Source organism: Rana temporaria, chromosome 3, assembly GCF_905171775.1.
Source record: "Rana temporaria chromosome 3, aRanTem1.1, whole genome shotgun sequence".
Taxonomy (NCBI): Eukaryota; Metazoa; Chordata; class Amphibia; order Anura; family Ranidae; genus Rana; species Rana temporaria.
The window spans coordinates 466,849,086-466,862,809 of NC_053491.1; the positions used below are offsets into that span (position 1 = coordinate 466,849,086).

General features: G+C 44.8%; 1 protein-coding gene across 12 annotated transcripts in view; it reads left to right on the forward strand.

Moving 5' to 3' along the window:
* Positions 1–13,724, forward strand: part of MINK1 (misshapen like kinase 1) — a 251,428-nt gene that overhangs the window by 231,007 nt on the left and 6,697 nt on the right. For all 12 annotated transcript variants that reach the window (XM_040346853.1, XM_040346851.1, XM_040346852.1 and 9 more), the window contains 10 exons: positions 1,215–1,335; positions 3,094–3,228; positions 4,683–4,794; positions 6,112–6,282; positions 7,972–8,115; positions 9,779–9,913; positions 10,015–10,115; positions 10,641–10,790; positions 10,872–11,031; positions 12,179–12,318. In XM_040346853.1, coding sequence (XP_040202787.1) covers positions 1,215–1,335; positions 3,094–3,228; positions 4,683–4,794; positions 6,112–6,282; positions 7,972–8,115; positions 9,779–9,913; positions 10,015–10,115; positions 10,641–10,790; positions 10,872–11,031; positions 12,179–12,318 — 1,369 coding nt within the window. The remainder of the gene's footprint in view (positions 1–1,214; positions 1,336–3,093; positions 3,229–4,682; positions 4,795–6,111; positions 6,283–7,971; positions 8,116–9,778; positions 9,914–10,014; positions 10,116–10,640; positions 10,791–10,871; positions 11,032–12,178; positions 12,319–13,724) is intronic.

Sequence of the window (13,724 nt, forward strand, 5' to 3'; positions counted from 1 at the left end):
CCTTGTGTTGTCAGCACTGCAAAAACAGCCATTTGAGCCTCTGGCAGAGGTTCCGTTAGTTTTACTGACTCGGAAGTTGGTATTTTTGGTCGCTATGGCTTCCGCTAGAAGAGTTTCAGAGCTGGCAGCCTTGTCTTGTAGAGAACCTTACCTCATTCTACATAAAGATAGGGTGGTTCTCCGTCCACATCCGTCTTTTCTGCCCAAGGTGGTGTCCAGTTTTCACTTGAACCAGGATTTGGTCCTACCATCCTTTTTTCCAAAACCCTCTTCTAGAAAGGAAGGGTTACTGCACACCTGGGATGTTGTCAGAGCCATGAAGGCCTATCTCAAAGCTACAGAAGAGGTTCGAGAAACAGATACATTGTTCATTCTGCCGGAAGGGCCTAAGAGAGGTCAGGCAGCAGCTAAAGCTACCATCTCTAGATGGATTAAGCAAGTAATCGGTCAGGCCTATGGCTTGAAAGGGTTGCCCCCTCCTTTATCAGTTAAGGCCCATTCTACTAGGGCCATGAGCGCCTCCTGGGCAGCACACCACCAGATCTCTATGGCTCAGGTTTGCAAGGCGGCAACCTGGTCGTCGGTCCACACGTTCACAAAATTTTACCAATTGGACGTGAGACGAAGGGCCGATGCAGCCTTTGGACAGGCAGTGCTGCAGGCTGCGATTTGAGATCCTCTAGACTCGGGGCACCCTTGATTGATTAATGAATTAATTAAATTAATCAGAATAATTATTTTTTGTTGGATTTAATTTGGATTTTTTATGATTTAAAGAATACTTTCTGAATTAAATCTCCTGGCTGAGATGTCTCCCTCCCCTCATTGGAAGCATTGCTTTCGGACATCCCACATAGTAATGAATATGCCGCTCTGTGTCCCGTGATGTACGGAAAAGAAAAGGGGATTTTTAATACAGCTTACCTGTAAAATCCTTTTCTTGGAGTACATCACGGGACACAGAGCTCCCACCCCTCTTATGGGGAACATTTTGGGTGGCATACTGCTTGCTACAAAACTGAGGGACTCCTCCTATGGGAGGGGGTTATATAGGGAGGGGACTTCCTGTTTGAGATTGCCAGTGTCCATCACCTGAAGGTACTCCATATAACCCACATAGTAATGAATATGCCGCTCTGTGTCCCGTGATGTACTCCAAGAAAAGGATTTTACAGGTAAGCTGTATTAAAAATCCCCTTTTTTTTGTGTTGCAGCCGAAACGGGCGAGATGCAGACACGGATAGCGTGAGTACCATGGTGGTCCATGATGTGGAGGAGCTGGTGGGCAGTACGTCAGACAGTTCATACGGTGATGGAACCATGATTGTCCAGAGGGTGAGCCGTCCTGTTGTTTTTGCGCATGCTTTTACATACATGTTCAATCATTTTATTGCCCTTTTCAAGCAAAAGCGGGAAGTAAATTTACAGCACACTGTGACACACATCTACTTTCCCAGCTTAACAAGTCACATGCTTATATAGCTACCGCGTTTCCCCGAAAATAAGACCCAACTTTGTTTTCCAGGAGGGCTGCAATATAAGCCCCATCCCGAATTAGCCCTGGTTTAAAATGTTTGTAAAATTCTATAATCCACTCTTACAGTAGTATATAATGTACATTGTGTGTGTTTCTGTAATTGCGGGAAAGAGTTCTGGCGGGTCACAGAAGCGCAGAGCGGCGCTATAACGAAGGTATTTGGTACAATTATATTACAGAAACACACACATTGTACATTACCGTATTTATCGGGGTATTGCGCGCTATACGCGCTATTTATCGGCGTATAGCGCGCACCTCTAATTTTGACCCGTTTTTCCTGTAAAAGAAAAAATTTTTATTACATTTTACTACTTACAGTTTTGGTGTCTTGCCCGGCGTCCATCGGGGGCCTCGTCCAGTCCGTCGTCCGTCTGCGGCCTCTGTGGTGTCCTCCCGCCTTCTCCCGCTCTGTCTTCATGTCGAATCCCCGCTTCCCGCGCTCAGTTTGAAGCCTCCGCCGACATATACCGAGCGCAGTACACTCGGGTATATTCGGCCAGGCTCGGCTTCTCACGCATAAACGTCCACAGAGCGTGACTACGAGTGAAGCCGAGCCTGGCCGAATGTACCCGAGTGTACTCCGCTCGGTATATGTCGGCGCAGGCATTCGAACACGGCGCGGGTATCGGCGTATATCGCGCACCCACGATTTTGCCCTGATTGGGCAAAAAAGTGTGCGATATACGCCGATAAATACGGTATAAAATACTGTAATAGAGTGGATTATAGGATTTTACAAGCATTTGAACTCAGTTCACACTGGGGATTCCTGTCAGGCAGGGATAGAGAGGGGGGAGCGAAGACAACACATTACATGGTAAGACTTACCCCGAAAATAAGCCCTACTGTGTTTTTTGTTGCAAAAAAATTAATACAAGACCTGGGCTTATTTTTAGAGAAAAGCAGTAGTTTATATAAAAAACAAATCTGTCAGATTCAATCTTTGACAAACTCCATCAGTCACTGTCCAGAAGCATCAACCCCTGTCTTTTCTACACAACAAACAAGAGGAGCTGAGGAGTAGTGCCTCAGATATAAGGCAACTAATTTTGTACACATTATACCATCATACATAAGCATAGTAAAGTTCTTTCAAATACATGGCAGACTGGAGGCTGCCGTTGCTTCCTCTGAAGATGCTAGTTGCCTGGCTGCCTCAGCCATAAATACTTTTTATCCAGACCCAAATCAAATATGCAGCAAATGAAGAAAGTCAGAACTTCGTATTCATATTCCAGGCAATTTCAGAAGGTTTGGCCACCAATAGCATCATCTACGTCAGGGATATGCAATTAGCGGACCTCCAGCTGTTGCAAAACTACAAGTCCCATCATGCTTTTGTCTCTGGGTGTCATGCTTGTGGCTGTCAGAGTCTTGCTATGCCTTATGGGACTTGTAGTTCTGCAACAGCTGGAGGTCCGCTAATTGCATATCCCTGATCTTCGTAGTCTGTCATGACCAGTGTACTGTAAGATCTAAGACGCCTTAATTCTTCCCAGAATGTCCTGTATCCTCCATTTTAATTGGCTGCTTTTGTGTTTTTTTGTTTTTAGACGCCGGAAGAAGAAAGGAATCTTCTCCACGCAGACAGCAATGGGTACACCAATCTACCAGATGTGGTACAGCCAAGCCATTCTCCCACCGAGCCAAAGGGTTCATCTCCCAGCAAAGAAGGCAGTGGAACTGACGTGAGTGCTTTAAGGTCTAAATCACGGGGTCTCAAACTGGCCGCCCTCCAGGTGTTGCGCAACTACAAGTCCCATGAGGCATTGCATGGCTGACAGTTACAAGCATGATTCCCACAGGCAGAGGCTTGATGGGACTTGTAGTTTAACAGCTTGAGGGCCACCAGTTTAAGACCCCTGGTCTAAATGGATCTAATGAATGTGTGCTGTAGCTTCCCAGATCACCAGAATGCCAACAAAAAGGATTGGACTGAACTGGTACACAACGACTATTGCACTGGGTAGTAAGCTCGGCTTTGTGATTGTATACCTACAGGCTTCCCTTATTAATATCTCCTACATGTGCACCATTTAGGAGATATTTGCTTGCCTGACAGCCTGGGACGTCACCTACGCATGCACTCTGAAGGAACCTCATGCCTTTCCTTCAGAGCTCTGTGCTGCAGCCGCAATGGGAGTGACGTCATCAAGGCTCGGCCATTCAAACGGCCTGAGCCTGGGAACCCGAAAGGAAGACAGAGTGAAGATGGAAGCTCTGTCAGCGGTGACAGCGCACTGCTGGAAGGCTTCGCTGCAAGGTATGTCCTTCATAATGTGCTAGTATGTGATGTATACTAGCACATTATATTATCTTGCAGGTGAAATTATTTTTTCTACAAGTTTATTATGACTAGAAGGTAGGATGTGGCGTGTACCTGTATTAAAGGGCTTGTATGTGTTTTTTTTTTAATTCAAATAACAAATATATTATACTTGCACTGTGCAGCTTTGCACAGAGTGGCCCCGATACCTCGTCTTCTGGGGTTCCTCGGCGGCTGTCTCGGCTCCTCCCCGCAAGCGCTAACCCTCGTCTGGGAAGAGCTCTCCCAAGGGGGTTAGCTTGCGGGCGCGCTTCTGTGTGATGCAGTCGCCGGCCATAGCCGCCGAGTGTATCACTCAGCCCCCGGCGCACCGCGTATTTGATTGACAGCAGTGAGAGCCAATGGCTGCGATCAATCATCCAATGAAGACCTGACTAGAGCTCGGTGAAGGCAACGTGGGATCGCGTCGAAGGAGATTCTGGTCTCGGGTAAGTAAAATGGGGGGGGGGGGGCGGGGTCTTATTAACACAGGAAGCAGGACCCAGCCCCATCGCCCACGTCTTTTTGGATTTGATTGACAGCAGCGGGAGCCAATGTCTGCGCTGTTATCAATCTATTCAATCAGGACCCGAGACGCCAGCTACAGCTGGTGTGCTCATCCCCGGGGAGAAAAAGACCGGGTTCAGGTAAGTAAAACGGCACTGGGAGGCTGCAGCATGAGAGAAGTTTTTTCATAGAATGCAAAAAGAGTGTCTGTGAAGCTCTTTATGACATCCAAGGGTGTAGTTCCTGCATGTTTTCATGATTAATTTAATAATGTGCTGTAACCACATGTCAATGCTTGCTTTCACAAAGATTATTTCCATGTCTCCGCAGTATCAGTCCCGCGGCCTGGTGAAAGCTCCTCCCAAAACCTCATTCACCATGTTTGTGGATCTGGGGCTCTACCAGTCATCAGGAGGAAGTGGGGACACCATACCTGTTGCAGGTATTTAAGTTGCTAATTACGTTTTGCTTTTACATGTTGTGCAGGTAGATGGATATAAAGGTAACTTTCAGGTGGTGCCTATGGAGGGTTCTGCAGACCCAGGTAAGCCCTCTAGAAATACAAATTGTCTCTAGAAAAAAACGCATGTGAAAGAAATTAACTTAATTATGCACGTTAACCGCTTAAGGACCGCCGCACGACTATTTACGTCGGCAGAATGGCACGGCTGGGCACGTGGGCGTACAGGTACTTCCCCTTTAAGATGCTCAGCCGTGGGTCACGAGCGCGCCGCTGGCCCGCTCACGGTCCTGTCCCTTGTGACCACGCCCGCGGACCCGATCACCGCCGGTGAGCTTTCTTTTGGTGGTATTTGATCACCTCTGCGGTTTTTATTTTTTGCGCTATAAACAAAAATAGAGCGACAGTTTTGAAAAAAATGCAATATTTTTTACTTTTTTCTATAATAAATATCCCCCAAAAATATATAAAAAAAAACATTTTTTTCCTCAGTTTAGGCCGATACGTATTCTTCTACATATTTTTGGTAAAAAAAATCGCAATAAGCATTTATCGGTTGGTTTGCGCAAAATATATAGCGTTTACAAAATAGGGGATAGTTTTATTGCATTGTTATAATTTTTTTTTTTTTTACTACTAATGGCAGCGATCAGCAATTCTTTTCATGACTGCGACATTATGGCGGACACTTCGGACAATTTTGACACATTTTTGGGACCATTGTCATTTTCACAACAAAAAATGCATTTCAATTGCATTGTTTATTGTGAAAATGACAGTTGGATTTATGTTTCACCTAGTGTGTGTTTACAACTGTAGGGGGGTGTGACTGTAGGTCTGACGTCATCGATTGTGTCTCCCTATAAAAGGGATGACACGATCGATGACGGAGCCACGGGGAAGCCGTGTTTTACATACGGCTCTCCCCGTTCTTTAACTCCGGGGAGCGATCACGAGGGGGTGGCTAGAAACGAATAGCCGCCCCCTCATCTTGGATCGCTCCCAGACGATTTCCGACCGCCGCATGTACCGGGGGGGGGGGGGTCCTGAACGGACCCCAGACCCCCCGTCTAGGCTGGGACGTACATGTACGCCCATCTGCCTGTACGTGCCATTCTGTGGACGTATATGTACATGCGGCGGTCGTTAAGTGGTTAAAGAAGTGGAAGGTAGAGAGAGGCTCCCCCTACCTTGTCCCATCAGCAGTGTATAACAATTATCAATAGTTTACCCTGATGTGAACAATTCTTTTGTTCTCTGTATTTGAGATTGTAAATTTGCACGTTTTTGTTTTTGCAGCGTCATTTGTAAGCGCAGATGCCGCCAGGTTGGAGCAGTTAAAATATGAAGCACGGAAAGGATCTGTTGTTAACGTGAATCCAACCAACACAAGGCCACACAGCGACACTCCAGAGATCAGGAAGTACAAGAAGAGGTTTAATTCTGAAATCCTGTGCGCTGCACTGTGGGGTGAGTGGAAGGGGTTGCAGCATGTTTAGGAAAAGCACATTCTTTGTATAGACAAATATCCCCATGTTTGCCATATAAGTCTCCTAAAAAGAAGGTTGAACACTGAATTGTAAACTACTATGGCCAAAATGTCATGTACCCCCGCCAAATTAGGTTTAGGTACTTCTAGTGGAGGGTGCTGTTAATGCTACTGCATGCAAGGACATTTTAACCAATTGTTCCCAAGCTCATTTCCATAGAGGCCATTGTTTCCAAGATGAGGACTAATCCCTCTCTAAAAACAGAGGGTAGCCACAAGTCTTCGTGTGTGTGTGTGTGTGTGTGTGTGTGTGTGTGTGTGTGTGTGTATATGTAAATACACACGCAGAAGACTTGTGGATACCATCTGTTATTTATTTTTTAGATGCTTCCACTGTAATTTCAGATAAATATTTTTAAAATGGGTTGCAATTGATGGACTTGCCAGCTTCTCTGGCCCCTTTTACACTAGCGGATTTCTGGCCCCTTTTACACTAGCGGACTGATTGGGTTTGTCCATTTTGCAAGCGGACCTGACTGGACCCTCCAGTCACCTCTATGGAGCGGTATATCGGATATCCAATCGGACCCTATCAGCTAAAAACAGATGCATGAGGATCGAACCCCATCCATCTGACGGTTCAGATCTGATGGCTGTCGGGTGTAAACAGACAAACGAACATATTCGCCAGCACACCGTGGATCGTCAAATTTATTTACACATTTTTTTATAGTGCAACATTTCTAAGGTCACGCAGGACCCCTTCGTCAGGCAAGTGATAAAGTGAACCAGTGCATCAACAAACAAATATATATATATATATATATATATATATATATATATATATATATATATATATATATATATATATATATATATATATATATATATATATATATATATATAAAAAAACAGCCACCAATAAAATTATGGGGAAAAATGTTAACAGATGAGGTACGGCGCAAAAACAATTACGTGAAAGTTTGGTAGTGATACCAAAAATACAAAACTATTGAGTATAATGGAAAAAATAAAAACAGATTTGAAAAACCACCAACTAAGCGTGATTAAAACAAATAATAAATGGTTAATAATGACAAAATAAGTGACTGACACTCGGTGAGAAAACAGAGAATGTGACATGAGCTCAAAAAAATAAAATAAAAAATTTCTAGTTTGTGGTTTTTCAAATCTGTTATTTTTTCCATTATATTCAATAGTTTTGTATTTTTGGTATCACTACCAAACTTTCACGTAATTGTTTTTGCGCCGTACCTCATCTTTTAACATATCCTTTGAAATTGTATCTACATTTTTTGGTGCTGGCAGCATTTGCACATTTTTTGTTTAGCGCAGTGTTCTCTCCCATTTTTTCAAAAAATTTTAACACTACCCTCCCCATGACGTCATTAAGGCGTCAGAATCCCGCCAAAACAATTTAAAAACAAGCCATGGAGGTCACTTACACAAACAATGCTGACAGATTCCCCACTGAGCAGGCGCACTCCAGCAGAGCCCGCCCCGTGTGCAAGGGGCCTTATTGTCTAATGTTTTGTTGTGTGAAAAACGATATGTTTGCTTTGTTGTTTGGGTACATAACAAATAGAAAAGCTTATCAAAGTTCCGAGTGCTATCTCTTTAAGGTCAAAGAACAACATTTTATGTTCTAGGGGTCAATCTCCTGGTGGGCACAGAAAACGGCCTCATGCTTCTGGACCGTAGTGGACAGGGCAAAGTTTACAGCCTGATCACCCGGCGGAGATTCCAGCAGATGGATGTACTGGAGGGTCTCAATCTACTCATTACTATCAGCGGTAAGTGTATGCACTTTAAAATGCAGTCCAAAGTAAACATGTTGCTTGAAGTTCTAAACTAAATGCTTTTTTTTTTTTGCTTTTTTTTATCTTAATGAATTGTTTGTATTAAGGTAAAAAAAAACCTTCTGTTATTGTGATCCCTAACAATACTAATAATAATAATACCTGAGCGCAATCTCGATCCAGTGCTGTGCCTGAGCGCTTCGGCTCTCTCCTTGCTCAGTGGGAGCCATTGGCCTCTGCTACTGTCAATCACAGCCTGTGAGGAGAGAGAAGGTGGCGGGACCGAGCCATGCTGTGTGTGTCGGTAAACACACAGAGCCGACTTGGGATTGAGCCCGTACCAGTGCCCCCATAGCAAGTGGCTTGCAGTGCCGCATTGATTTGAAAAAGTAGTACATGCATTGCTTTTGGCGATTTCGGGAATGACTTGAATAGACATCTGTGCATGAAGCTGAGCAGATGTCTTCCATGTCGCACCCGAAGTTGCACTGACACGTGGGTTTGAAATCATGAGATTTGAGATCAAGTCACACGATTTCAAAGCCGCAGTCAATGTGAACGGAGGCTGAGGGCCAGATCCACGTACCCTGGCGCATATTTCCGTCGGGCGTAGCGTATCTAAGATACACTACGCCGCCGTAACTTACTTTTTTTTTTTTTTTGAATCCTCAAAGAATGCGCGCCGTAAGTTACGGCGGGGTAAGGGCGCGCAATTCAAATCGATGTGATGGGGGCGTGTTTTATGTAAATACGCTATGACCCGACGTAAACGTTTTTTTTTTTTTTTTTTTAACGGCCCATGCGCCATCCGTGGGCTATCCCAGTGCCCATGCTCGAAATTAAACCGGAACAAGCCAATGCTTACGACGGTGACGTCATTCTACGCAAATCCCTATTCGCGAACGACTTCCGCAAACAACGTAAAAAATTCAAAATTCCACGCGGGAACGACGGCCATACTTGACATTGAGTACGCCTCATATAGCAGGGGTAACTATACACCGGAAAAAGCCGAACGCAAACGACGTAAAAAAAAATGCGCCGGACGTACGTTCGTGGATCACCGTATCTAGCTAATTTGCATACTCGACGTGGAATTCAACGGAAACGCCACCTAGCGGCCACCGGAAAAATGCACCTAAGATCCGACGGCGTACTAAGACGTACGCCTGTCGGATCGAGCCCAGATGCAGTCGTATCTTGTTTTGTAGATACAAAACAAAGATACGACGCGGGAACTTTGAAATGACGTGGCGTATCAATAGATACACCGGCGTAATTCTTCTGTGGATCTGCCCCTGAGTGTTGCTTTTGCCCCTTGCATTGAATTTTTTTTTTTATGAGGAAGCAGTATATTTCAATGGTGTGTACAAGAAGCTTCCCTGAGTACATGTATCAAAGGCTGTCTACTCCAGAGACTAATGCCTTCCATTTAATTGTATTTGTGTGCAGAAGACACAGGCCAGGACTCAATTCCTGGCAGGATTAATAGGTCATTTTTGCACTAACTAACTAAAAGCATTTAATGCTATATTTAACAGACAAAAAGGAAGCAAATACAAGAATGTGATTGTTAGGACTTACACAAACCTCACTCACGTTTGTCTGATTTTGATATTTCGCATGAAAACGACCTGACATGATGTTGTTGTTGCAGGTAAGAGGAACAAGCTGCGGGTGTACTATCTCTCCTGGCTAAGAAACAAGATCCTCCACAATGACCCAGAGGTGGAGAAGAAACAAGGGTGGAGCACGGTAGGCGATATGGAAGGATGTGTACATTATAAAGTAGGTAAGGATCGCCGGTTACGTGTTCTCATTGGTTTTCCAATCTTTTGGATGATTAGAAATGGCAAGGTTCATCTCCTCTTACCATCTTGTTATCTTTCACAGTGAAATACGAACGTATTAAGTTCCTGGTGATTGCACTGAAAAACTCTGTGGAAGTTTACGCCTGGGCCCCCAAACCTTACCACAAGTTCATGGCGTTCAAGGTAAATGTTCACAGATTACCATAAATCTGTATCATCTGCACTTGGCTACACTTCTTTGGGGCTTAGATAAGGAGTAGGTTACAACTCTCATGTATTAGTACTTTTTGATATAATAAACACATTTTTACAAAAAATGTATTGCCATTCAAGTAAAATATTTGTTTTGCTGCTAAAAAAAAACCCTTGAGAGTTTTTCTATTCTAAATCAGGGGTAGGCAACCTACAAGAGGTAGGAAAACGTGGTGCAAGTAAAATATCCAGGGTGGCTGGAATCGGGGCTTGGCCCTTTAAAAAAAAAAAAAAAAAAATACAAAATTACTATCAGGCCCCCCAATAAAAACGCAGCATAGTGTCCTGTGCCGCCCCCCCAAGTTTACAGTCACAACTTCACCAGTTTTAACAGACTGTGTAGCTGAGAGTAGGGGAGATTTGTGCTGTTTAGAGCAACCCGTTGAAAGGTTGTTAACGTTTAGTAAAGTGGCAGCGTGGTGTATACTCAAATGACGAACCTTTCTATCTCTGCAGTCATTTACAGATCTCCCTCACAGACCACAGCTGGTGGACCTCACAGTGGAAGAGGGTCAACGGTTGAAAGTTATTTACGGATCTTCATCAGGTTTTCATGCAGTTGATGTGGACTCGGGGAACAACTATGATATTTATATCCCGGTCCATGTAAGTACTTGTCCACCCCCCACATAACAGGATCTGGTGCCTCCAGTTCCCAGTTTAATTGCGTTGTACTATTTTCTGCAGATCCAGAGTCAGATCAACCCTCATGCCATCATATTCCTGCCAAACACAGATGGCATGGAGATGCTGCTGTGCTATGAGGATGAGGGTGTCTACGTTAACACCTATGGCAGAATCATCAAGGATGTGGTGCTGCAATGGGGTGAAATGCCAACCTCTGTTGGTAAGTTGAGTTCTGAAGTTAAAGCGGAGTTCCGGCCACAATTTCACTTTTTAAATATAAATACCCCTGTAATACACAAGCTTAATGTATTCTAGTAAAGTTAGTCTGTAAACTAAGGTCCGTTTTGTTAGGTTGTTACAGCATTTAGACACTTTATAAAATAGAAATTGACTGGGGCCATCTCAAGTGTGGGCATCATGAAGCCAGACTGTATGACTTCCTGGATTTCAGCCTTGCAGATCTCGCACATGCTCAGTGCTGCACAAGCAGTGTAATAGGTTTCAGATCAGGGTTCAGCACCTGTACTGTCCAAGTCACATGATTCTTCGAGACTGGGGAGTGCACAGACTCCTGGAAAGTTACACCCACTACTTTCCCAGGAGTCTGTGCGGTGTAGGTTAAGCACCTAGGTGCAGGAAGAGGGAAGATTAACTATTCTGCCTAGCAACAACACTTTGAAGGCATCTGAAAAAAAAAAAAATTCTTAAAGGACTAATGACATTTTTTTTAAAACTACTGATGTAATGTTATATTTATGGGTGGAACTCCACTTTAAGCACCACATCACCAAGTGCTTTTAACTTTAAAATTGTCATTAAATTACTGCATGAAATTGAGACTTAAAATTAACATGTTGGCCTACCTAACGTTTTAAAACAAAAAGTTCTAAGGTCAGGCGCCAGAACTGATAACACCAGGTTGGTAAGGACCCGATGGGTTCCCCTAAAGAACTATTGTGACTTTCATGAAAGTGCAGATAGCCCGCAAATTGCCACCGCTTCGCCACCTGCAGGAGTTTGTTAAGGTGTTGGCGCTTTCCCAGGTGGAAGACGGCACTGCTGCTGCTCACATGACCGTGTGCCAGCCTGGCCAATTGACTACGATGGTCCAAGCACTGGGACATGCAGGAGGTAACATGTCCCCACCAAACCAAGAAAAACATTTTAAGCATCTGAAATGGGGATCTGTTGAAGTGGAGCGGTGGCTATAGAGAGTAGATTGGTGATTGTGACTTGTGGAAATTAACCTGTAACATGAACATAGAGAATCTGCACAACTGTACACAGGGACAACAGGTCTGTGAAACTCTGCACTTTTGAAAATAGTAGAAGGCTAAGTCTTACTGCAATCTTCTTTAACATTTCAGCATACATCTGCTCCAACCAGATCATGGGTTGGGGAGAGAAGGCCATTGAGATTCGCTCGGTGGAGACTGGTCACCTCGATGGGGTGTTTATGCACAAGAGGGCTCAGCGACTAAAGTTCCTGTGTGAACGCAATGATAAGGTAATCCTCTTTTGTATGAAAGCTCAACAGGGATCTTTTATTAAAGATTGGGATGATATTTTTTCACTGTAGGTACCTTTTTTTTTTTTTTTTTTTTTTTTATTCTTCTACAGCTAAGTGTCAGTTCATAGAAATGTCTTTATGACACATAGCTTGCTTTGCTCGTCTTCCAGCCGCTACAGACTGGCAGTTAATTCACAAGGTTACCAAGAAACGGCAGATTAATTGCAATAATGCATACTAATTTCAGTCTTTGGTTGCCTCTAGTGTTGAACATATTTCTCTTTCGTTCATAGACGGACACAGCATCCTTTGACCTTAGGGTTATGCTTCTTCCTACCAGGAGATTTAGGCAGAATTCTACAGCACTTAAGGTGTTAAAAACTTTCCTTCATGCCGCTCCTCCCAGGGGGCGTGGCTCCCCCAGGCATAACCCCCACTCTGCTTTAGCAGCCTCAGTTTGTTTCTGCCTAACCGTCAGGAGAGTCAGGCTCTCTCTGGAGTCCTGGACTCTGGAGTTTTTTCTTGCAAATTTTTTTGCATTTTGCGAGTTTTTTCCTCGCTTTTTTATTTTATTTTTATTTTTGAATCCTGCGATTCTTCTATCAACAGCCGACTGGGTGACAGGCTGGGTCCTCGACCCTTGTAGTCCCCCCAGGTTCGGCCTTCGAGCGTGTGCCGGCCCTCAGCTCCGCTTTGGGACGTCCACGACAGGCCCCATTGCTCCAGGGGCGGCCGGGGAACTTCGGTTCTAGGGCACACATATGACCGGTCTCTATGGCCTTGTCACAGTGTGTCTGGCTGACAGCCATGCCGTTCGCGGACGTTGGTTCTGTCTGGGATACCTCCAGCCAGGTAGTCGCAGGACAGGTAAGTAGTGGCCCCTTACTCAGGTAAGTGGTCTGGCTGGAATGTTTTCCCTTGGGAGGTCGACTGAGGGTTTTCCCCTGCTTTCCTCTCTCCCTTATTCCTCTCCCTCCTTTCCCCTTTGGGTGACGGCTGTGCAGGGGGTTTTTTCCCTGGGGCTCATATTTTTTTTTTTTTTTTTTCACTCGGGTATGGCTGGGGCTGTTCTGTGTCACTGCAGGGGACTGTGGTGGACATTCTGGGCATTTTTGTGTGTGCTGTGTGCTGTTTTGGTGTACTGTCATTTTTGGGTACACTGTCTTTTTAAAACTGCGCAACGGCGGCCATTTTGCCGGAGCCGCGCTTGTATTATTCGGCGGCCATTTTCTTGTGGCCGGCGCCATTTTCAGCACTAGTTCGGCCTCTAGTGGCCGTTTCGGCGGGGAAAAAAGACCGCGAATCATCTGAGGGGACAGACGCAGCGCTGCAGCTTCTCCTCAGCACACACTTGCCTTCACAGACCGCGCTGTACCAGGGGGTGGTGAGTCTCAGGGGGCCCC